This window comes from Eleutherodactylus coqui, chromosome 1 (genome assembly GCF_035609145.1).
Source record: "Eleutherodactylus coqui strain aEleCoq1 chromosome 1, aEleCoq1.hap1, whole genome shotgun sequence".
Classification (NCBI taxonomy): Eukaryota; Metazoa; Chordata; class Amphibia; order Anura; family Eleutherodactylidae; genus Eleutherodactylus; species Eleutherodactylus coqui.
Genome location: NC_089837.1, coordinates 4,998,072 through 5,022,766, shown reverse-complemented (window position 1 = coordinate 5,022,766; position 24,695 = coordinate 4,998,072). Strand labels below are relative to the sequence as shown.

General features: G+C 53.4%; 1 protein-coding gene across 1 annotated transcript; it reads left to right on the top strand.

The window, feature by feature from the left end:
• The first annotated feature begins 880 nt into the window (after positions 1-880).
• Positions 881-24,695, top strand: FNDC4 (fibronectin type III domain containing 4). The gene is made up of 6 exons (XM_066589131.1): positions 881-1,195; positions 15,775-15,890; positions 16,505-16,709; positions 17,501-17,590; positions 17,691-17,821; positions 23,447-24,695. Exons 1-6 carry the CDS (start codon positions 1,054-1,056, stop codon positions 23,480-23,482), a joined length of 720 nt encoding a protein of 239 aa, XP_066445228.1. The 5' UTR covers positions 881-1,053; the 3' UTR covers positions 23,483-24,695.

The window sequence follows — 24,695 nt, the reverse complement described above, 5'->3', positions numbered from 1 at the left end:
AGCTGTATTACGCTATGTATATGTCATGATATAACACTTCTGGAGCTGTATTACGCTATGTATATATCATGATATAACACTACTGGAGCTGTATTACGCTATGTATATGTCATGATATAACACTACTGGAGCTCTATTACGCTATGTATATGTCATGATATAACACTACTGGAGCTGTATTACGCTATGTATATGTCATGATATAACACTTCTGGAGCTGTATTACGCTATGTATATATCATGATATAACACTACTGGAGCTATATTACGCTATGTATATGTCATGACATAACACTACTGGAGCTGTATTGTGCTATGTATATTTCATGATATAACACTACTGAAGCTGTATTGTGCTATGTATATATCATGATATAACACTACTGGAGCTATATTACGCTATGTATATGTCATGACATAACACTACTGGAGCTGTATTACGCTATGTATATACCATGATATAACACTACTGAAGCTGTATTGTGCTATGTATATATCATGATATAACACTACTGGAGCTGTATTACGCTATGTATATGTCATGACATAACACTACTGGAGCTGTATTGTGCTATGTATATTTCATGATATAACACTACTGAAGCTGTATTACGCTATGTATATGTCATGATATAACACTACTGAAGCTGTATTACGCTATGTATATGTCATGATATAACACTACTGAAGCTGTATTGCATTCTGTACAGTATATATTACAGCAGCACTTTAAGGGTTGTATCCCCATATATAAATACTACAGGGGGTGTAATAAACAATGCTTACATCATGATATCACACTATGCATATTTGACGATATAATGGTGCAGGATCTTGGAATTTGGCAGTGATTACACATTGTTCTCCTCTTCCCGCAGGTGAGCTGCATACCTAGCAGCAGGAGCCCCTGTAGAGGTGAAGCTGTAGGACACTGAGGTCCTATGTTCCTGGCCTTCACCTGCGGTGGTTGGAGCCCAGCACAGACATTCTCCTTCCCTCCAGCCACCGGATGTAGACATTACTGGGAACGGATCGTCCAGACTTAAAGTTCCAATGACTTGTGTCTCATTCCTGAGCCGGAGATCCCAAGGCTTTGTGTGGGGCCACAACCTGCCCGATATGGCCCATATCCCCATGTACCTGAGCCCGGCTGTGCTCGTCCTGTTCAGCTGTGACCTCTGCTTGGTGAAAGCCAGTAAGTGTCTCTGCCCCCAGGAGCGGTATTATGTGTCTCCGCCCCCAGGAGTGGTATTATATGCCTCCTCCCCAGGAGCGGTATTATGTGCCTTTGCCCCCAGGAGTGGTATTATGTGTCTCCGCCCCCAGGAGCGGTATTATGTGTCTCCGCCCCCAGGAGCGGTATTATGTGTCTCCGACCCCAGGAGCGGTATGATGTGTCTTCGCCCCCAGAAGCGGTATTATGTGTCTTTGCCCCCAGGAGCTATGTTATGTGTCTCCGTCCCCAGAAGCGGTATTATTTGCCTCCGCGCCCAGGAGCGCTATTATGTGCCTCCGCCCCCTGAAGCGGTATTATGTGCCTCCGGCCCCAGGAGCTATGTTATGTGTCTCTGACCCCAGGAGCGGTATTATGTGCCTCCGCCCCCAGAAGCAGTATTATGTGCCTCCGCCCCCAGGAGCAGTATTATGTGCCTCCGCCCCCAGGAGCAGTATTATGTGCCTCCGCCCCCCGAAGCGGTTTTAAATGCCTCCGCCCCCAGGAGCAGTATTATGTGCCTCCGTCCCCAGGAGTGGTATTATGTGCCTTCGTCCCCTAGGAGCAGTGTAATCTGTCCCCCCCCCCCCAGGAGTGATATTATGTGTCTACATCCCCAGGAGCGGTATTATGTGGCTCAGCCCCCATCAGCAGTATTATGTGTCTCCGCCTCCAGGAGCGGTATTATGTGCCTCCGCCCCCATCAGCAGTATTATGTGTCTCCGCCTCCAGGAGCGGTATTATGTGCCTCCACCCCCAGGAGCAGTATTATGTGCCTCTACCCCCAGGAGCAGTGTTATGTGCCTCCGCCCCCAGGAGCGGTATTATGTGCCTCTACCCCCAGGAGCAGTGTTATGTGCCTCCGCCCCCAGGAGCGGTATTATGTGCCTCCACCCCCAGGAGCAGTATTATGTGCCTCCGCCCCCAGGAGCAGTATTATGTGCCTCCGCCCCCAGGAACGGTATTATGTGTCTCTGCCCCCAGGAGCGGTATTATGTGCCTCTGCCCCCAGGAGCGTTATTATGTGCCTCCGCCCCCAGGAGCGGTATTATGTGCCTCCGCCCCCAGAAGCGGTTTTAAATGCCTCCGCCCCCAGGAGCAGTATTATGTGCCTCCTCCCCCAGGAGCGGTATTATGTGTCTCTGCCCCCAGGAGCGGGATTATTTCCCTTCATCCCCTAGGAGCAGTGTAATCTGTCTCCCCCCCAGGAGCAATATTATGTGTCTACATCCCCAGGAGCGGTATTATGTGTCTCTGCCCCCAGGAGCGCTATTATGTGCCTCTGCCCCCAGGAGCGGTATTATGTGCCTCCGCCCCCAGGAGCAGTGTTATGTGCCTCCGCACCCAGAAGCGGTTTTAAATGCCTCCGCCCCCAGGATCAGTATTATGTGCCTCCGGCCCCAGAAACGGTTTTAAATGCCTCCGCCCCAGGATCAGTATTATGTGCCTCCGGCCCCAGAAACGGTTTTAAATGCCTCCGCCCCCAGGAGCAGTATTATGTGCCTTCGTACCCATAAGCGGTAATCTGTGCCTCCGCCCCCAGAAGCGGTATTATGTGTCTCTGCCTCCAGGAGCGGTATTATATGTCTCTGCCCCCAGGAGTGGTATTATGTGCCTCCGCCCCCACAAGCGGTATTATGTGCCTCCGCCCCCACAAGCGGTATTATTTGTTTCCACCCCAAGGAGCAGTATTATGTGCCTCCGCCCCCAGGAGTGGTATTATGTGTCACCACCCCCAGGAGCGGTGTTATGTGCCTCCGTCTTCAGAAGCGATATTATGTACCTCTGCCCCCAGTAGCGGTATTATGTGTCTCCGCCTCCAGGAGCAGTTTTGTGTGTCTCCGTCCCCAGGAGCAGTATTATGTGCCTCCGCTCCCAGAAGCGGTATTATGTGTCTCTGCCCCCAGGAATGGTATTATGTGTCTCTGCTCCCAGGAGCGGTGTTATCTGTTTCCGCCCCCAGGAGCGGTGTTATCTGTCTCTGCCCCCAGGAGTGGTGTTATGTGTCTCCGCCCCTAGGAGCGGTATTATGTGTCTTTATCCCCAGGAGAGGTGTTATCTGTCTACATTTCCAGGAGCAGTATTTTGTGTCTCCGCCCCCAGGAGCGGTATTACGTGTCTACATTTCCAGGAGCAGTATTTTGTGTCTCCGCCCCCAGGAGCAGTGTTATCTGTCTACGCCCCCAGTAGCGGTGTTATGTGTTTCCGCGCCCAGGAGCGGTGTTATCTGTCTCCGCCCTCAGGAGCGGTATTATGTGCCTCCGTTCCCAGAAGCAGTATTATGTGTCTCCGCCTCCAGGAGCGGTATTATGTGTCTCCGCCTCCTGGAGCGGTATTATGTGTCTTCGCCCCCAGGAGCGGTATTATGTGTCTCTGCCCTCAGCAGCAGTATTATGTGTCTCCGCCCCCAGGAGCGGTATTATGTGTCTCCGCCCCCAGGAGCAGTATTATGTGCCTCCGCCCCCCGGAGCGGTATTATGTGTCTCCGCCTCCAGGAGCGGTATTATGTGTCTCCGCCTCCTGGAGCGGTATTATGTGTCTTCGCCCCCAGGAGCGGTATTATGTGTCTCTGCCCTCAGCAGCAGTATTATGTGTCTCCGCCCCCAGAAGCAGTATTATGTGCCTCCGCCCCCAGGAGCAGTATTATGTGCCTCCGCCCCCAGAAGCGGTTTTAAATGCCTCCGCCCCCAGGAGCAGTATTATGTGCCTCCGTCCCCAGGAGCGGTATTATGTGTCTCTGCCCCCATGGTCAATATTATGTGCCTTCGTCCCCTAGGAGCAGTGTAATCTGTCTCCCCCCCAGGAGCGATATTATGTGTCTACATCCCCAGGAGCGGTATTATGTGCCTCAGCCCCCATCAGCAGTATTATGTGTCTCCGCCTCCAGGAGCGGTATTATGTGCCTCTGCCCCCAGGAGCAGTGTTATTTGCCTCCGGCAACAGGAGCGGTATTATGTGCCTCCACCCCCAGGAGCAGTATTATGTGTCTCTGCCCTCAGGAGCAGTATTATGTGCCTCCGCCCCCAGGAGCAGTATTATGTGCCTCCGCCCCCAGAAGCGGTTTTAAATGCCTACGCCCCCAGGAGCAGTATTATGTGCCTCCGCCCCCAGGAGCGGTATTATGTGTCTCTGCCCCCATGAGCGGTATTATGTGCTTTCGTCCCCCAGAAGCAGTGTAATCTGTCTCCCCCCCAGGAGCGATATTATGTGTCTACATCCCCAGGAGCGGTATTATGTGCCTCAGCCCCCATCATCAGTATTATGTGTCTCCGCCTCCAGGAGCGGTATTATGTGCCTCTGCCCCCAGGAGCAGTGTTATGTGCCTCCGGCCCCAAGAGCGGATTATGTGCCTCCACCCCCAGGAGCAGTATTATGTGCCTCCGGCCCCAAGAGCGGTATTATGTGCCTCCACCCCCAGGAGCAGTATTATGTGTCTCTGCCCCCAGGAGCAGTATTATGTGCCTCCGCCCCCAGAAGCGGTTTTAAATGCCTCTGCCCCCAGAAGCAGTATTATGTGCCTCCGCCCCCAGGAGCAGTATTATGTGCCTCCGCCCCCAGAAGCGGTTTTAAATGCCTACGCCCCCATGAGCAGTGTTATGTGCCTCCGCCCCCAGAAGCGGTTTTAAATGCCTCTGCCCCCAGAAGCAGTATTATGTGCCTCCGCCCCCAGGAGCAGTATTATGTGCCTCCGCCCCCAGAAGCGGTTTTAAATGCCTACGCCCCCAGGAGCAGTATTATGTGCCTCCGCCCCCAGAAGCGGTTTTAAATGCCTACACCCCCAGGAGCAGTATTATGTGCCTCAGCCCCCATCAGCAGTATTATGTGTCTCCGCCTCCAGGAGCGGTATTATGTGCCTCTGCCCCCAGGAGCAGTGTTATGTGCCTCCGGCCTCAGGAGCGGTATTATGTGCCTCCACTCCCAGGAGCAGTATTATGTGCCTCTGCCCCCAGGAGCAGTATTATGTGCCTCCGCCCCCTGGAGCAGTATTATGTGCCTCCGCCCCCAGGAAAGGTATTATGTGCCTCTGCCCCCAGGAGCAGTGTTATGTGCCTTTGGCCCCAGGAGCGGTATTAAGTGCCTCCACCCCCAGGAGCAGTATTATGTGCCTCCGCCCCCAGGAGCAGTATTATGTGCCTCCGCCCCCAGAAGCGGTTTTAAATGCCTCCGCCCCCAGGAGCAGTATCTTGTGCCTCCGCCCCCAGGAGCAGTATAATGTGCCTTCGTCCCCTTGGAGCAGTGTAATCTGTCTCCCCCCAGGAGCAATATTATGTGTCTACATCCCCTGGAGCGGTATTTTGTTCCTCCGCCCCCAGGAGCGGTATTATGTGCCTCCGCCCCCAGGAGCGGTATTATCTGTCTCCGCCCCCAGGAGCTATGTTATGTGTCTCCGTCCCCAGGAGCGGTATTATGTGCTTCTGTACCCACAAGCGGTATTATGTGCCTCCGCCTCCAGAAGCGGTATTATGTGTCTCCACCTCCAGGAGCGGTATTATGTGTCTCTGGCCCCTGGAGTGGTATTATGTGCCTCCGCAACCACAAGCGGTATTATGTGCCTCCGGCCCCACAAGTGGTATTATGTGTCTCCACCCCCAGGAGCAGTATTATGTGCCTCCGCCCCCGGGAGCGGTATTATGTGTCTCCACCCTCAGGAGCAGTATTATGTGTCTCCACCCCCAGGAGCGGTGTTTTGTGCCTGCGTCCTCAGGAGCGGTATTATGTACCTCAGCCCCCAGGAGCGGTATTATGTGTCTCCGCCTCCAGGAGCAGTGTTGTGTGTCTCCGTCCCCAGGAGCGGTATTATGTGCCTCAGCCCCCATCAGCAGTATTATGTGTCTCCGCCTCCAGGAGCGGTATTATGTGCCTCTGCCCCCAGGAGCAGTGTTATGTGCCTCCGCCCCCAGGAGCAGTATTATGTGCCTCTGCCCCCAGAAGCGGTTTTAAATGCCTCTACCCCCAGAAGCAGTATTATGTGCCTCCGCCCCCAGGAGCAGTATTATGTGCCTCCGCCCCCAGAAGCGGTTTTAAATGCCTACGCCCCCTGGAGCAGTATTATGTGCCTCCGCCCCCAGGAGCGATATTATGTGTCTTCATCCCCAGGAGCGGTATTATGTGCCTCAGCCCCCCATCAGCAGTATTATGTGTCTCCGCCTCCAGGAGTGGTATTATGTGCCTCTGCCCCCAGGAGCGATATTATGTGTCTACATCCCCAGGAGCGGTATTATGTGCCTCAGCCCCCATCAGCAGTATTATGTGTCTCCACCTTCAGGAGCGGTATTATGTGCCTCTGTCCCCAGGAGCAGTGTTATGTGCCTCTGGCCTCAGGAGCGGTATTATGTGCCTCCACCCCCAGGAGCAGTATTATGTGCCTCCGCCCCCAGGAGCAGTATTACGCCTCCGCCCCCAGGCGCAGTATTATGTGCCTTCATCCCCTAGGAGCAGTGTAATCTGTCGCCCCCCAGGAGCAATATTATGTGTCTACATCCCCAGGAGCGGTATTTTGTTCCTCCGCCCCCAGGAGCGGTATTATGTGCCTCCGCCCCCAGGAGCGGTATTATCTGTCTCCGCCCCAGGAGCTATGTTATGTGTCTCCGTCCCCAGGAGCAATATTATGTGCCTCCGTACCGACAAGCGGTATTATGTGCCTCCGCCCCCAGAAGCGGTATTATGTGTCTCCGCCCCAGGAGCTATGTTATGTGTCTCCGTCCCCAGGAGCGGTATTATGTGCCTCCGTACCGATAAGCGGTATTATGTGCCTCCGCCCCCAGGAGCGGTGTTATCTGTCTCCGCCCTCAGGAGCGGTGTTATCTGTCTCCGCCCCCATGAGCAGTGTTATCTGTCTCCGCCCCCAGGAGCGGTATTATGTCTCCGCCCCCGGGAGCGGCATTATGTGTCTCCGCCCCCAGGAGCAGTGTTATCTGTCTCTGCCCCCAAGAGCGGTATTATGTGTCTCCGCCCCCAGGCGCGGTATTATGTGTCTCTGCCCCCAGGAGCAGTATTATGTGTCTACATCCCCAGGCGCGGTATTATGTGTCTCCGCCCCCAGGAGTGATGTTATGTGTATTCGCCCCCAGAAGCGGTGTTATGTGTCTCCACCTCTAGGAGCGGTGTTATTTGTCTCTGCCCCCAGGAGCGGTATTATGTGTCTCCGCCCCAGGAGTGGTGTTATCTGTCTCCGCCCCCAGGATCGGGATTATCTGTCTCCGCCCCCAGGAGTGGTATTATGTGCTTCCGCCCCCACAAGCTATATTGTGTCTCCGCCCCCAGGAGCGGTATTATGTGTCTCCGCCCCAGGAGTGGCGTTTTCTGTCTCCGCCCCTAGGAGCGGGATTATCTGTCTCCGTCCCCAGGAGCGGTGTTATGTGTCTCTGCCCCCAGGACCGGTGTTATGTGTATTCGCCCCCAGAAGCGGTGTTATGTGTCTCCAGCTCTAGGAGCAGTGTTATCTGTCTCCGCCCCCAGGAGCGGTATTATGTGTCTACATCCCCAGGAGCGGTGTTATCTGTCTCTGCCCCTAGGAGTAGTGTTATGTGTCTCCACCCCCAGGAGCGGTGTTCTGTGTATTTGCCCCCAGAAGCGGTGTTATGTGTCTCCACCTCTAGGAGCGGTGTTATCTGTCTCCGCCCCCAGGAGCGGTATTATGTGTGTACATCCCCCGGAGCGGTGTTATCTGTCTCTGCCCCCAGGAGCGGTAATTTGTGTCTCTGCCCCAGGAGTGGTGTTATCTGTCTCCGCCCCCAGGAGCGGGATTATCTGTCTCTGCCCCGAGGAGCGGTATTATGTGCTTCCGCCCCCACAAGCGGTATTATGTGTCTCCGCCCCCAGGAGCGGTATTATGTGTCTCCACCCCAGGAGTGGCGTTTTCTGTCTCCGCCCCTAGGAGTGGGATTATCTGTCTCCGCCCCCAGGAGCGGTGTTATGTGTCTCTGCCCCCAGGAGCGGTGTTATCTGTCTACATCCCCAGGAACTGTGTTATCTGTCTCCACCTCCAGGAGAGATGTTATCTGTCTCCACCCCCAGGAGCGGTATTATGTGTTTCTGCCCCCAGGAGCGGTATTATGTGTCTACATCCCCAGGAGCGGTATTCTGTGTCTCTGCCCCCAGTAGCGGTGTTATCTGACTCTGCCTCTAGGAGCCGTGTTATCTGTCTCCGCCCCCAGGAGCGGTATTATGTGTCTACATCCCCAGGAGCGGTATTATGTGTCTACGCCCCCCAGGAGCGGTGTTATCTGTCTCCGCCGCCAGGAGCGGTGTTATGGTTCTCCGCTCGCAGAAGCCGTGTTATCTGTCTCCGCCCCCAGGAGCGGTGTTATCTGTCTCTGCCCCCAAGAGCAGTATTATGTGTCTCCACCCCCCGGAGTGGTGTTATCTGTCTCCGCCCCCAGGAGCGGTATTATGTGCCTCGGCCCCCAGGAGCGGTATTATGTGTCTCCGCCCCCAGGAGCGGTGTTATCTGTCTCCGCCCCCAGGAGCCGCATTATGTGTCTCTGTCCCCAGGAGCGGTGTTATCTGTCTCCGCCCCCAGGAGTGGTATTATGTGTCTCCGCCCCCAGGAGTGATTTTATCTGTCTCCGCCCCCAGGAGCGGTGTTATCTGTCTCCGCCCACAGGAGCGGTATTATGTGTCTCTGCCCCCAGGAGCGATATTATTTGTCTCCGCCCCCAGGAGTGATGTTATCTTTCTCCGCCCACAGGAGCGGTATTATGTGTCTATATCCCTAGGTGCGGTATTATGTGTCTACATCTCCAGGAGCAGTATTATGTGTCTCCGCCCCCAGGAGCTGTATTATATGTCTCTGCCCCCAGGAGCGGTATTATGTGTCTCCGCTCACAGGAGTGGTGTTATCTTTCTCCGCCCCTAGGTGCGGTATTGTGTGTCTACATCTCCAGGAGCAGCATTATGTGTCTCCGCCCCCAGGAGCGGTGTTATCTGTCTCTGCCTCCAGGAGCGGTATTATGTGTCTACATCCCCAGGAGCGGTGTTATCTCTCTCTGCCCCCAGGAGCCGTGTTATCTGTCTCCGCCGCCAGGAGCCGTGTTATCTGTCTTCGCCCCCAGGAGCAGTAATATGTGTCTCCGCCCCTAGGAGCCATGTTATCTGTCTCCACCCCAAGGAGCGGTATTATGTGTCTACATCCCCAGAAGCGGTATTATGTGCCTCCGCCCCCAGGAGCGCTGTTAGCTGTCTCCGCCCCCAGGAGCTGTGTTATCTCTCTCCGCCCCCAGAAGCAGTATTATGTGTCTCTGCCCCTAGGAGCCGTTATCTGTCTCCGCCCCCAGGAGCGGTATTATTTGCCTACATCCCCAGGAGCAGTATTATGTGCCTCTGCCCCCAGGAGCGGTGTTAGCTGTCTCCGCCCCCAGGAGCGGTGTTAGCTGTCTCCGCCCCCAGGAGCGGTGTTATCTGTCTCCGCCCCCAGGAGCGGTGTTAGCTGTCTCCGCCCCCAGGAGCGGTGTTATCTGTCTCCGCCCCCAGGAGCGGTGTTATGTGTCTCTGCCCCCAGGAGAGGTATTATGTGTCTCTGCCCCCAGGAGCGGTATTATGTGTCTACATCCCCCGGAGCAGTATTAGGTGCTTCTGCCCCTGGAGCGGTGTTAGCTGTCTCCTCCCCCAGGAGCGGTGTTATCTGTCTACGCCCCCAGGAGCGGTGTTATGTGTCTCTGCCCCCAAAAGCGGTATTATGTGTCTCTGCCCCCAGGAGCGGTATTATGTGTCTCCGCCCCCAGGAGCAGTGTTATCTGTCTCCACCCCCAGGAGCCGTATTATGTGTCTCCGCCTCCAGGAGCAGTGTTATCTGTCTCCGCCCCCTGGAGCAGTATTATGTGTCTCTGCCCCCAGGAGCGGTATTATGTGTCTACATCCCCAGGAGCGGTGTTATGTGTCTCCGCCCCCAGGCGCGGTGTTTTCTGTCTACATCCCCAGGAGCGGCATTATGTGTCTCCGCCCCCAGGAGCGGTGTTTTTTGTCTCCGCCCCTAGGAGTGGGATTATCTGTCTCCGCCCCCAGGAGCGGTGTTATGTGTCTCTGCCCCCAGGAGCGGTGTTATCTGTCTACATCCCCAGGAACTGTGTTATCTGTCTCCACCTCCAGGAGAGATGTTATCTGTCTCCACCCCCAGGAGCGGTATTATGTGTTTCTGCCCCCAGGAGCGGTATTATGTGTCTACATCCCCAGGAGCGGTATTCTGTGTCTCTGCCCCCAGTAGCGGTGTTATCTGACTCTGCCTCTAGGAGCCGTGTTATCTGTCTCCGCCCCCAGGAGCGGTATTATGTGTCTACATCCCCAGGAGCGGTATTATGTGTCTACGCCCCCCAGGAGCGGTGTTATCTGTCTCCGCCGCCAGGAGCGGTGTTATGGTTCTCCGCTCGCAGAAGCCGTGTTATCTGTCTCCGCCCCCAGGAGCGGTGTTATCTGTCTCTGCCCCCAAGAGCAGTATTATGTGTCTCCACCCCCCGGAGTGGTGTTATCTGTCTCCGCCCCCAGGAGCGGTATTATGTGCCTCGGCCCCCAGGAGCGGTATTATGTGTCTCCGCCCCCAGGAGCGGTGTTATCTGTCTCCGCCCCCAGGAGCCGCATTATGTGTCTCTGTCCCCAGGAGCGGTGTTATCTGTCTCCGCCCCCAGGAGTGGTATTATGTGTCTCCGCCCCCAGGAGTGATTTTATCTGTCTCCGCCCCCAGGAGCGGTGTTATCTGTCTCCGCCCACAGGAGCGGTATTATGTGTCTCTGCCCCCAGGAGCGATATTATTTGTCTCCGCCCCCAGGAGTGATGTTATCTTTCTCCGCCCACAGGAGCGGTATTATGTGTCTATATCCCTAGGTGCGGTATTATGTGTCTACATCTCCAGGAGCAGTATTATGTGTCTCCGCCCCCAGGAGCTGTATTATATGTCTCTGCCCCCAGGAGCGGTATTATGTGTCTCCGCTCACAGGAGTGGTGTTATCTTTCTCCGCCCCTAGGTGCGGTATTGTGTGTCTACATCTCCAGGAGCAGCATTATGTGTCTCCGCCCCCAGGAGCGGTGTTATCTGTCTCTGTCTCCAGGAGCGGTATTATGTGTCTACATCCCCAGGAGCGGTGTTATCTCTCTCTGCCCCCAGGAGCCGTGTTATCTGTCTCCGCCGCCAGGAGCCGTGTTATCTGTCTCCGACCCCAGGAGCCGTGTTATCTGTCTTCGCCCCCAGGAGCAGTAATATGTGTCTCCGCCCCTAGGAGCCATGTTATCTGTCTCCACCCCAAGGAGCGGTATTATGTGTCTACATCCCCAGAAGCGGTATTATGTGCCTCCGCCCCCAGGAGCGCTGTTAGCTGTCTCCGCCCCCAGGAGCTGTGTTATCTCTCTCCGCCCCCAGAAGCAGTATTATGTGTCTCTGCCCCTAGGAGCCGTTATCTGTCTCCGCCCCCAGGAGCGGTATTATTTGCCTACATCCCCAGGAGCAGTATTATGTGCCTCTGCCCCCAGGAGCGGTGTTAGCTGTCTCCGCCCCCAGGAGCGGTGTTAGCTGTCTCCGCCCCCAGGAGCGGTGTTATCTGTCTCCGCCCCCAGGAGCGGTGTTATGTGTCTCTGCCCCCAGGAGAGGTATTATGTGTCTCTGCCCCCAGGAGCGGTATTATGTGTCTACATCCCCCGGAGCAGTATTAGGTGCTTCTGCCCCTGGAGCGGTGTTAGCTGTCTCCTCCCCCAGGAGCGGTGTTATCTGTCTACGCCCCCAGGAGCGGTGTTATGTGTCTCTGCCCCCAAAAGCGGTATTATGTGTCTCTGCCCCCAGGAGCGGTATTATGTGTCTCCGCCCCCAGGAGCAGTGTTATCTGTCTCCACCCCCAGGAGCCGTATTATGTGTCTCCGCCTCCAGGAGCAGTGTTATCTGTCTCCGCCCCCTGGAGCAGTATTATGTGTCTCTGCCCCCAGGAGCGGTATTATGTGTCTACATCCCCAGGAGCGGTGTTATGTGTCTCCGCCCCCAGGCGCGGTGTTTTCTGTCTACATCCCCAGGAGCGGCATTATGTGTCTCCGCCCCCAGGAGCGGTGTTTTTTGTCTCCGCCCCCAGGAGCGGTATTATGTGTCTACATCCCCAGGAGCTGTGTTATGTGTCTCCGCCCCCAGGAGCGGTGTTATGTGTCTCTGCCCCCAGGTGCGGTATTATGTGTCTACATCCCCTGGAGCGGTGTTATCTGTCTCCGCCCCCAGGTGCGGTATTATGTGTCTCCACCCCCGGAGCGGTATTATGTGTCTACATCCCCAGGTGCGGTATTATGTGTCTACATACCCAGAAGGGGTATTATGTGTTTTTATCCCCAGGAGCGGTGTTATGTGCCTCCGCCCCCAGTAGCGGTATTATATGTCTCCGCCCCCAGGAGCGGTGTTATCTGTCTCCGCCCCCAGGAGCCGCATTATGTGTCTCTGCCCCCAGGAGCTGTGTTATCTGTCTCCGCCCCCAGGAGTGGTATTATGTGTCTCCGCCCCCAGGAGCGGTATTATGTGTCTCCGCCCCCAGGAGCAGTATTATGTGTCTCCGCCCCCAGGAGCGGTATTATCTGTCTCCGCCCCCAGGAGTGGGATTATCTGTCTCCGCCCCCAGGAGCGGTATTATGTGCTTCAGCCGCCACAAGCTATTTTGTGTCTCCGCCCCCAGGAGCAGTATTATGTGTCTCCGCCCCAGGAGTGGCGTTTTCTGTCTCCGCCCCTAGGAGTGGGATTATCTGTCTCCGCCCCCAGGAGCGGTGTTATGTGTCTCTGCCCCCAGGAGTGGTGTTATGTGTATTCGCCCCCAGAAGCGGTATTATGTGTCTACATCCCCAGAAGCGGTATTATGTGTCTCTGCCCCCAGGAGTAGTGTTATGTGTCTCCACCCCCAGGAGCAGTGTTATGTGTATTCGCCCCCAGAAGCGGTGTTATGTGTCTCCACCTCTAGGAGCGGTGTTATCTGTCTCCGCCCCCAGGAGCGGTATTATGTGTCTACATCCCCAGGAGCGGTATTATGTGTCTACATCCCCAGGAGCGGTGTTATCTGTCTCTGCCCCCAGGAGCGGTGTTATCTGTCTCCGCCCCAGGAGTGGTGTTATCTGTCTCCGCCCCCAGGAGCGGGATTATCTGTCTCCGCCCCCAGGAACGGTATTATGTGCTTCCGTCCCCACAAGCGGTATTATGTGTCTCCGCCCCAGGAGTGGCGTTTTCTGTCTCCGTCCCTAGGAGCGGGATTATCTGTCTCCGCCCCCAGGAGCGGTGTTATCTGTCTACATCCCCAGGAGCGGGATTATCTGTCTCCGCCCCCAGGAGCGGTGTTATGTGTCTCTGCCCCCAGGAGCGGTGTTATCTGTCTACATCCCCAGGAGCTGTGTTATCTGTCTCCGCCTCCAGGAGTGATGTTATCTGTCTCCGCCCCCAGGAGCGGTATTATGTTTCTGCCCCCAGGAGCGGTGTTATGTGCCTCCGCCCCCAGGAGCGGTGTTATCTGTGTCCGCCCCCAGGAGCGGTATTCTGTGTTTCTGCCCCCAGGAGCGGTATTATGTGTCTACATCCCCAGGAGCGGTATTCTGTGTCTCCGCCCCCAGTAGCGGTGTTATCTGTCTCCGCCTCCAGGAGCCGTGTTATCTGTCCCCCCCCCCCCCCCAGGAGCGGTATTATGTGTCTACGCCCCCAGGAGCGGTGTTATCTGTCTCCGCCCCCAGGAGCGGTGTTATGGTTCTCCGCTCGCAGAAGCCGTGTTATCTGTCTCCGCCCCCAGGAGCGGTGTTATCTGTCTCCGCCCCCAGGAGCGGTGTTATCTGTCTCTTCCCCCGGGAGCGGTGTTATCTGTCTCTGCCCCCGGGAGCGGTATTATGTGTCTCCGACCCCTGGAGTGGTATTATGCGTCTTCGCCCCCAGAAGCGGTATTATCTGTCTCCGCCCCCAGGAGCGGTGTTATGTGTCTCCGCCCCCAGGAGCGGTATTATGTGTCTCCGCCCTCCAGGAGCGGTGTTATCTGTCTCCGCCCCCAGGAGCAGTGTTATTTGTCTCCGCCCCAAGGAGCGGTGTTATGTGTCTCCGCCCCCAGGAGCTGTGTTATCTGTTTCCGCCCCCAGGAGCGGTGTTATGTGTCTCCGTCCCGAGGAGCGGTGTTATGTGTCTCCGCCCCCAGGAGCTGTGTTATCTGTTTCCGCCCCCAGGAGCGGTGTTATGTGTCTCCGCCCCCAGGAGCTTTGTTATCTGTCTCCGCCCCCAGGAGCGGTGTTATCTGTCTCCGCCCCCAGGAGCAGTGTTATATGTCTCCGCCCCATGGAGCGGTGTTATGTGTCTCCGCCCCCAGGAGCTTTGTTATCTGTCTCCGCCCCCAGGAGCGGTGTTATATGTCTCCGCCCCCAGGAGCGATGTTATTTTTCACCCCTATGTCTGCTATTCTGCTCATACACATGCACACTCGGCTCCATATGTGGGGGTCTCTGTAGGTGAAGGGCTTTCTTTATGTGCAGATGTCTCTCTGTATTTGAGGGGGTCTCTGTACTGCATCTATCTGTGAGGTTGTCCAAACTGTAGGATTGGTTGTCATCTCAGTCTTCGTGGTGACAGATGGGCAGGTCTCCTGCCAGGCTCTCGCACCTGGTAGTTGGCGCCTTGTGCTTTACGGTCGCCTGGATCCATCTGTTGGCGCTCGGAGGACCGGATTTGAGTGTCTGCATTCAGAAGCAGGTAACTCGGGCGTCCCAGATGGCGGCTCTTCTCACTGAGCTCCTGGGATCCCGGACAGTTCCTTCGCCTCTTTTACCCTTGGGATTCCTTGCCTTGATTGCCTATTGAGCTGCACTCTGACTTCCTGTATAGGCCCGGCCCCAGAAGTTCCTCCTGACCGAAATATTGTACCTCCTGCCACTCATCTAGCTTGGTGATACCGTTGCTGCCTCACGCTGTCATCTACTGCTGCTTATCTGTAGTCGGATTGTTAACTGCGCAGACTTCAATAACAAGATCCTGGGATGCCCCTTACATGTCGCTGCCTTGAGCGCAGGCTCCATATCCCCGGAGGGGCAGTGGTAGTTGGCACTCAGATGGTACCCGTTTTTTACATGCCATATTAATAGCTGGTAAAAAAGTGATTAAAAATAATTGACAGCTTCAACCCCACAATTATTACTTTCAGCTGTCCACAGCTATGGTCAGGTGGTCACCGGGCTGCCACCCCTGACCGTCCCTCCCATGGTATTGGTGCTCCTGCATGCAGATGCCAGCCTGTACCAAGGGTGAGGGGTTGTGAAGGGTCCAAGGTCAGGGGTCACTGCCTCTAAAACCAGGCCGTTACAGTGAGGGGGTCTCCACATTTGAGGGGGGTCTCTACATGTGAGGCTGTCTGTGTCAGAGCTGCAGGATTCATTGTCATCTCAGTCTACGTGTTGACAGATGGTTGGGTCTCCTGCCAGCCTCTGCCGCCTGGTAGTTTGGCGCCTTGTGCTGCACGGTCGCCTCGTCCCATCTGTTGATGCTCGGAGAGCCGGTAGTCTCTTCGCAGAGCGGCCATTGTCTCTACATTTTGTCCCATCTGTCAGAGGCTGTGCTTCAGAGCTGTCCATCATGTCTGTGTTTCATGTTGCAGATCGTCCTCCCTCTCCCGTCAATGTGACCGTCACGCAGTTGAAAGCCAACTCTGCCACCGTCTCATGGGACGTCCCTGAAGGCGACATCATCATCGGATATGCCATCTCTCAGCAGGTATGGCAGCCTGACCTGGGGACCATTGCTGCTGTGAGTACATGACTCATCCAATGGATGCACTCCTCTTCCATAATCCGGACCATGAAGCTCTCCTCCCTGGGGGGGATCTGTATGTTCATCCTGAGCCCTCTGCTTCATGAATAGACTGATAGAACAAGGCGGCAGATGAAGCAGAGGGAGGGGTGACAGGTGGCTGTCAAAAAGTCAGACACTGTGTGACCTATGCTTCTCTAATCACACAATAGACCCCAGAAACCTATGGGCTCTCTCTGCAGAACATTGCATCACATACATCCGCACTGTTCTAAAGTCACCATCTCCTACTTCCATGTCAGTCTTCACTGCAGTTCTGGTATTCTATTCAGGAACCAGGAAGTACAGGATGAGCAGAGCTTCAATACTTTCATGGTTGACTGTACATAGGTGATTGGTGCTGTTGCTTTGGGGGGCTCCAGGGTCTGATGTTTGGGGGCACACTGGTTGGCATTATGGCCTGGGATCAGTCTGCAGAGGGTCGCGGGGTTACAGGTCATCTGCTCTTGTCTGGAGTGACGTTCCCCTGGTGCTCCTTGGGGGGCGCTCTTGTATAATACTCCACTCGTTCTCCTCAGAGGCAGGATGGACAGATCCACAGATTCATACGAGAGGTGAACACCACTAATCGGGCCTGTGTGCTGTGGGACCTGGAGGAGGACACGGACTACATCATCCAAGTCCAGTCCATCGGACTCTACAGCGAGAGCCAGGCCAGCAAAAGGATACACTTCCGCACCTTAAAGGAGACCGACCGCCTGCCGTCCAACAGCTCCAACCAAGGTGAGTGCCGCCTGCTTCTGTCTGTGCCTTGCCAGCTTCACCCCAATCTGTTTCCTGCCACCTGCACCGTGGTCTATACCCTGCCAGCTGCACCCCAGTCTGTGCCCTACCAGCTGCACCCCAGTCTATGTCCTGCCACCTATACCCGTCTATACTCTGCTGCCTGCACCCCAGTCTATGCACTGCTGCCTGCACCCCAGTCTGTGCCCTGCCAGCTGCACCCCAGTCTATACCCTGACACCTTCACCACCTTATATACCCTGTGGTCTGCACCCCTTGTCTATACTCTGCCAGCTGCACCCCAGTCTATACCCTGCCTCCTGCACCCCAGTGTATGCCCTACCAGCTGCAGCCCAGTCTATACCCTGCCGCATGCACCCCAGTTTATACCCTGCCGTCTGCGCCCTGCCGCCTGCCCCAGTCTGTGCCCTGCTGTCTGCACTGCAGTGTATACCCTGTCAGCTGCACACCAGTCTGTGCCGACGCCTGCACCCCAGTCTATACCCTGCCAGCTGGACCCGTCTAGACTCTGCCGCCTGCACCGCGGTCTGTACCCTGCCAGCTGCACCCCAGTCTGTGCCCTGCTGCCTGCACCCCAGTCTATACCCTGCTAGCTGCACCGCAATGTGTGTCCTGCCGCTTGCACCCCAGTGTATACCCTGCCGTCTGCACCACAATCTGTGTCCTGCCACCTGCACCACAATCTGTGTCCTGCCACCTGCACCCCTGTTGAGACCCTGCTGCCAATGCTGCTTTCCTGCTCTGCCATGTAATACTTCCTCTCTGGACAGGAGACATCACTGTGCAAGGAGTAGATAAGGAACGGCAGCTGGAGACGGGAGAGATTATAATCATCGTGGCGGTGCTGCTGATGTGGGCAGGTGAGGGTTGCACTATATATGTGGGGGGCTCTGACTTCTGGTATTGGGGGTACACTGAGCACTGACTGCCTGTATAATGACTCTGTGTCTTGGCATCTAGCGGTGATCGCCCTCTTCTGCCGCCAGTATGACATCATCAAAGACAACGATTCCAACAACAATAAGGAAAAAGCCAAACCGTCATCAGAACAGAGTACCCCAGAGCGGCAGACAGGGGGGCTACTGCGGAAGGTGAGTACTGGGGTCTAGGTTACCTGTCTGTGATGCATTGGGCTGTATTGTCTCCTGGGGGTGATGGCGGTGATGCATTGGGCTTTACTGTCCCCTGTTCTACTATACTTTATATGTACTGTGGCAAGCTGGGGTTACTCACCTCCTGGATTGCCAACCTCTCTGTGGAGAATGGGCACCACACGTGTACAAACCCTACAGAGACAGGAACTGTTTTGAAACCGGGCACTTGCCAGTTTTATTCCACATCAAAGCACAGCAAAACTTGTAGTATGTTCAATGTCCAGGGTTCACAACCCACAGGGTCCCCGTCAATAACCCACACCCAGAGCATCTAAAGGGCATCCTACTCTTTCAGACGGGAGACAGGCCCAAACTGGTCCGTGCCGGACCTCAGGCTTTCAGTCCCGAGGGCTGCTCCTGCAGCCCGTCTCTCTAGCTAGCAGCCAGCTTTTTCCCCTCCTGAGTATGGCAGGATCTGATTCTTTTATCGCACCTCCTGCCACACCCACAGGTGCTGTATCCCTCTGCAGGGATCAGAATGCCAGTCTATACCCTCTGGCCAGTCTATACACTGCACTGCTACGTATACTGTCCCTGATAAAGGCCGTATGATGCATCACAGTTTTTGCCCATCTGGGGTCAAAGCTCACGGAATGGGGGGGCTCTCTTTCCCAGCAGCCCTCACAACCTTTTCTTCAGTCTGCTCCTTAACTGCCTCTTTATGTTTAACTGGCATCTCTTCATGTCTTTGTGTGGGGTCTGTCCCTACTGACTTGGTTTTGCTATTCTCTGCAACTTCTTTTACAGGACTTTCTTCATCTGCAACTTCTGAAGCCTCTTTTTCAGTTTCTGCTTCTTTAGTTGCCCTCTCAGTTTCAGTAGCCACGCCTTCTGTTTGGTCTCTTGTACTTTACAGGATTTCTCAGCCTCCATATGTTGCTCAGTGCCTTTACTCTTGTTCACAGTGGTGATTGCTTCCCTCAAGGCTTTACCAGTCTTCACAAACTGTTCACCTGTAATGCCCAGGTCACCTTCTCGGCATACTTTGGCACACTTCACTGCTTGTATCTTATTTTTAAGCTTCTACAACAGGGTCTTCATTCCTGCTACCGGTTGTTGGCACACGCTCTTGAGCTTTTCTCATATCAGAGTTCTCTGTTTAGCATCCGTCTTGGTGCTAATCCAGTTTTGTATCTCATTTTTAAGATTCTTCAACAAGATCTTTTCTTTTACTCGCTGTCTGAACTGGGTCCTAGACCTCTCTAGTCTCTGAACCGTCTTTTCAGCAGCCGACTCTTCGATTCCCAGTGTTTCATCTTTATGCATAACTTCTCGGCAAACTTGAAACACCGCCTTTTCTTCTGACGCCACTTTCAGGGTGCATGCCAAGGTTTGAGCTTCATTCTCTTTCTCACAAGCCCTTTCTTCAGCATACTCACGTTCAGTGGCATATCTCACAGACCCGATTTTCTCTTCAGTTCACAGAGCTTCTGTTTCTCCTCCAGTTTGACAGTCTGACATTGGTGACCAAGCTCCACAGTAACATCTTCTAATTCCTCCTAAAGACTTACTTTATCATACGCAGCTGCTTTCTCTTCATACTGGTGATTTGTAGCTTCTAACTCTCTTTTGTTCTTCAACAGAATCCAAGCACCCAGTATTCTTCTCCATTCTCTTTTCCATATCTGACACCTGAGCCTGAAGTGTTGCAATCTGATTTGACGGGTTTCTCTTAGCTTCTGCATCTTCCTCTAATTGCTTAAGGAACACATTTCTCTCATCTTGTCTTCAGGTGTGCACTGAGACCAAGCCTCTGGTGTGTCTCTTCTTGCACCAGCCTCTGTGATTCTTGACTCTGAGCTTCCAACTCCACCTGCAGTCTCTTCACCTGCTCAGACAGCTCTGTCTGTACTCTGTCACCTTCAGTGATTTTTACTTGTAGCTGTTGAAGCTTCATCTCTACTGCATTTCTCTTACATTCAGACTCACACTTGTCTTCCAAAAGGACCTTCACCTTGTGGGTCAGCCCAGTACACTCACTTTCCAAAGTTTCTTTCACCTTTTCAGCTTGCTCCAGCTGCTTGGACAGTTCCTCCATAACTAGAGCATGATTCTGATTAAACTCCTAGATTTGAGCTTCATATTCTTCAGCTTCCTCATCCAAGCTCATCTGTAGCTGGGCCATCAGCTGCGTCTGGAGTGCTTCCTGGGCTTCCTTGAATACAGTATGTCTTCCATTGCCTTTGTTTGTTTCTCTGCCTAGTTGCAAGCAGCTTTCTCCATTTCCAGGTTTTCTTTGAATTCACTTATCTGGCACTCCAATTCACCATTTCTCTCAGCTAACTGCATTTTTAGCTCTGCAACTTGATTCTGCAAACCTGTAGTTTAATTAAGTGCATCTGTAGAAGCTCTTTCTAACTTGCAACGTGTTAGCTTCAACTCTTGGGTTCTTATTTGCATTTTCTTACAGTCCTGTTCATATTGCAGAGATTTCGCTTCCGGCTTCCTGTGATCAGTTTAAGTTTTAGCTAATCTTTTAAGCCGCTCATTCTCCTTTAAGATAGTTGCACTTTCTGCTTTCCCCTCAGTGACTTGAGAGCATCCTCTCTGGAGAATTTCTGCCATCCACTAATAGCCTTTGCCTCTTGGTCTCTTCTCCACATAGACACAAGTTAGCCCTTTCTTTTCCCAACTGCATGCCATATCTTCTATTCACCTCTTGACATGCTTCCTCAAGACATTTTGGGTAAGCTCACATCTGTATAAGTTCCTCCTGAGCTCTAAGCAGTTGTTCACTGTCTGTCTCACTATGGACCTCAGGATCTGCACTGGCTACATCTTCTGTTCTGCTAGAAGCAGTCTTCCTTCTCTTTTTCTTCTTCTTTGCACTTACAGTACTACCTGTTATCCCAGTTGCTACTAGCTACTATTTCAGTTTCACAGGAAACTACAAATCCTCCCTCTCGTTTGCTTTCACTATTTCTCCTCTCTCGCTTTGTGCTAACTCATGGGCGGTGGCTGAACTCCCTGTGGCAACCTGTTTATACTCAGCCTTCATTTGGGGAACATTTCTATAAATTCTAGGAGCATCATACAGAGAAAACATCCTACAATTCCCCACACATGATGCTTCAAGGTTAATGAAACATTCGGAACCACATTGTGAGCACTACAGTTCTTAGCCCTGTCCTCACCAAATGTCCATTTCCATTGTGCAGTTTTCACTGTGCCAACATTTGTATCCCCTTTGTATATGTTGCTTCAAGTCCATATCCCCTAGAACCCCAGCAGGGCTCTTTCAGGCAGTCTCTCTCTTGACCACCGCCATCTCGACTGCACAGTCCAATATAGATAAACATAATAACAAGTCCACCAACTTGTCCCTCAGACATCATCCGCTTGGACCTTCGTTGCCCTCAAGACAGTGGCAGTTTCGGCCTCCTGGCCCTTTACATCCAGCAGCACTGCTCACCACAGACATTCACTTTACACGCCAATTGCACTCTGCAGCTTTGTGCGCCATTTCATTCCAGCGCATTCTTTGCCATATGTGGCAAGCTGGGGTTACTCACCTCTGGATCGCTGACCTTTCCGTTGGGAATGGGCATCACACGTGTACAAACGCTCCAGAGACATGAAGTACTTTTAAAATCTGGCGCCTGCCGGTTTTATTCCACATCAAAGCACAGCAAAACTTGTACATACAATGTCCAGAGTTCACAACCCACAGGGTCCCCATCACTAACCCCCACCCGGGGTGTCTAGAGGGCGTCCTCCTCTTTCAGACGGGTGACGGGCCCAAACTGGTCCATGCCAGACCTCAGGCTCCCAGTCCTGATGGCTGCTCCTACAGCCTGTCTGGCTAGAGTGTGGCAAGAACTGATCCTTTTATCTCACCTCCTGCCATACCCACAGGTGCTGTCTCTCTCTGCAGGTATTAGAATGCCTATCAACCTCTGCAGGCCATTCTGTGCACTGCACTCCTATTGTGCCCAAAAATGGTACCAATAAAACCTGCAGCTCGCCAAGGCATCCACAAGCCCTCATACGGCTGTGTCGACGGGAAAATATAAATGTTGTGGCTTTTTAAAAATGGAGATGAAAATCTCCCCCAAAATTATTGCATCCTTAGATCCAAAATAGGGCATGTCACTAAGGGGGTAAGCATACTGCTCTGCTCCTCCCTGCGCTATATGCCCTCTATGAGCCCAAGCCCTGGGCTCTGCAGACCTGCGCTGTGGCTTACTGCTCTGCCCCTCCAACTATACTTTGACCCCCTTTACAAGGTTTGCTCCACCCCTAACACGGGACCTGGGACTTTCCTGAGTTGTTACCGTTCTAGACTGTTGTGTCTGCCTTCTGCAATACTGTCTAGCTTGTTAACCCTCTAACTGCTGCAGCACAACACTAAAATCACCAGATGCATGTAATAGACAGCCGTGAATCCCCGGGGGCAGCTGCAGATTTCTGCACATTTGTATAGATAAGACTGGCATAGCTGGAGGCATTTATCAGTTAATCCAAAACACACGAGACCTAAAACCCCCCAGAACAGTAGGACCCGCTGTGCCACACCCCGCTTGAGCTTGGGCCTCCTACTGAGGGCAGCACTTGGGGTCCCCTGGTTTTCACACTTTAACCACACCAATTGGGATCTGGTCTTTGCCCCCAGGTGTTGTCTTAGTGGTATGGCAGCTGTACAAGCTAGTCAGGGTGACCGCAGTGCGGTAGTGGCGGAGCAGCCAGAGGCGTGGTGGTGATACAGCGCCAAGGTCAGGACAGGCAGCCAATAGATATACAAGTGCAATAGAAATGATTCCCCTCCCATTGGTCTCAGTCGACTGTTTCCCGTACCTCTTCCTCTTCCTGCTATCAGCTATGACCAGCGCCACATGCCCTTGTTCTATGCCGCAGATGCTATATACACTGGCATCTTCACAGCTGGTCTGCCTCGTAAAGGGCCAGTGCGTGCCCCCAGCTTTTTGATCCCTTGGTCAATGTAGACAAGCCTCTGGCTATTTAAGGCGCCCTCCACCGCAGGGTGTCTGAGCAGTAAGTCTTGTCTGGTATGCAAGTTGACAAACCGCCTGTTATATTTGTCGTGTTGACATGTTTAAATTGTTTAGGTTTTCTTTTTTTCGGGGGGGGGGGGGGGTTGAAAACAGCTGAAAGTGTGTAAATTTAGCAAATCAGCCTAATTGGCAATGGGGAATTGAATAATTTGGATTAGAACTATAGCACAGAGCACAGTGCAGAAACAACCCGAGGTCAGGAATGAAGAAGATGGGAAAGCTGAATAGGACAGGCATGAGTCAAACCAGGAGTCAGAACACCCCTTTCCATAGCAGACAGGACTAATTGCTCAGACATCCTCCAACAGTGCAGGATGTATTAAATAGACAGAGGCTTGTCCTGATTGGCCACGGTCCATGCACCTGCCCTTTAAGGGGCAGCCCGGCCACACATGCACCCTATGTCACATCTACTGCATAGGACAAGGGGCATGTGGTGTTGGTTGGGACCTATGGCAGGGAACACCATCACTATTACAACACCTTTTTGTCTGAGAAATATGGATACTGCCGTCCTTGAATATTTAGGCTTTTTTTGTCCTCTTTGCAGAAGAAAGCCCCGTCTGTTAATATCATCGAAGTATAGTGCTGCTCGGTCCTAGCCCCGGTTCTTCACATGGTGTCCTGGGCCGACTGAAGACTCCTTATAGCAATACATATGGAACTCTGCCACCAGCGGAGCTTTCCCAAGGGCTCATCTCATCCCCACCGCCACATGCGGGTGACATCTCGCCAGCTGTGGGACCTAAAGACTTTGAGATGTCCAGCTGGTGTAGAAGATGGTCAGTGCAGACCCGTGTGTCGGTCATACTACATACACCACGTACGAAGAGCATGCAGACACTGCAGCATGGATGGAGCTCCATCACTGACCAGAAGACATGCAGAGACATTAAAGAGACGCGATGCTCAGATGGAATCTATGCTTGTGGATCTAGTTACAATAATGGTTCTTAACCTGCCCGACACCGGGTGGCGCTCTCGCCTCTCTTTAGACTCTGCAGGTTTTATCCCTCCACAATAATATTTTGAATGTTATAACTGATGATTCGGTGGCTGTTGTGTAATAATTACACCCTGAAACCTAATGGGTGGTGTCATGGAGGTTAAGAACCATTACCATTAACTCCAGGTACCAGTATGATGGGGGGGGGGAGTCATCTCAGTATATTGGGGGTTGTACCATTACTACAAGCCCAAGGAGGTGACGTTCTCTCCCGATGGTGAATCTATGATGGGAGTCACATCACTGGAGTCATTACTCTAAACACAGCCAGTTCCCTCTTGTGCTCCAGGTGGGAGGATGGATGTTCTATTCCTATGGTTGTCGTATAGGGAGGGTCTACTCTCCTTTAATATGAGCAGCGTTGGGTTCCACTGTTTGGGGGCGCTGGTTCTGGAGCTTTCTCAGCACTGTATTCGTCTAATCACCTCTGCCTGGATATCCTGCTGGCACTTCTTGGTTTTTGTATCATGTGATGCTTGGTTATCAGGCGATATTGTGGTGACGTCGGTGACCGATCCGCTGGATTCACACAATCGCTGTGTCTGTCCGCTCGCTTCTTTACTGCGCAAACTTTTAACAGTGCCTTTTAGTTTACGTTCTCTCACCCAGCCGTTTGTCCTTCAGTGCAGTCTCTTCTGGAACGTAATACACCCCAGGGTGCTGAATGTTTCTGATACCGGAATATTTCCCAGTACTTGGGCCATGGCTGTCTAGAACATCTCCCAGTCCCTGAATCATAGGAATCTAGAACCCTTCACAGTCCCTGGGTCATAGGAATCTAGAACACTTCACA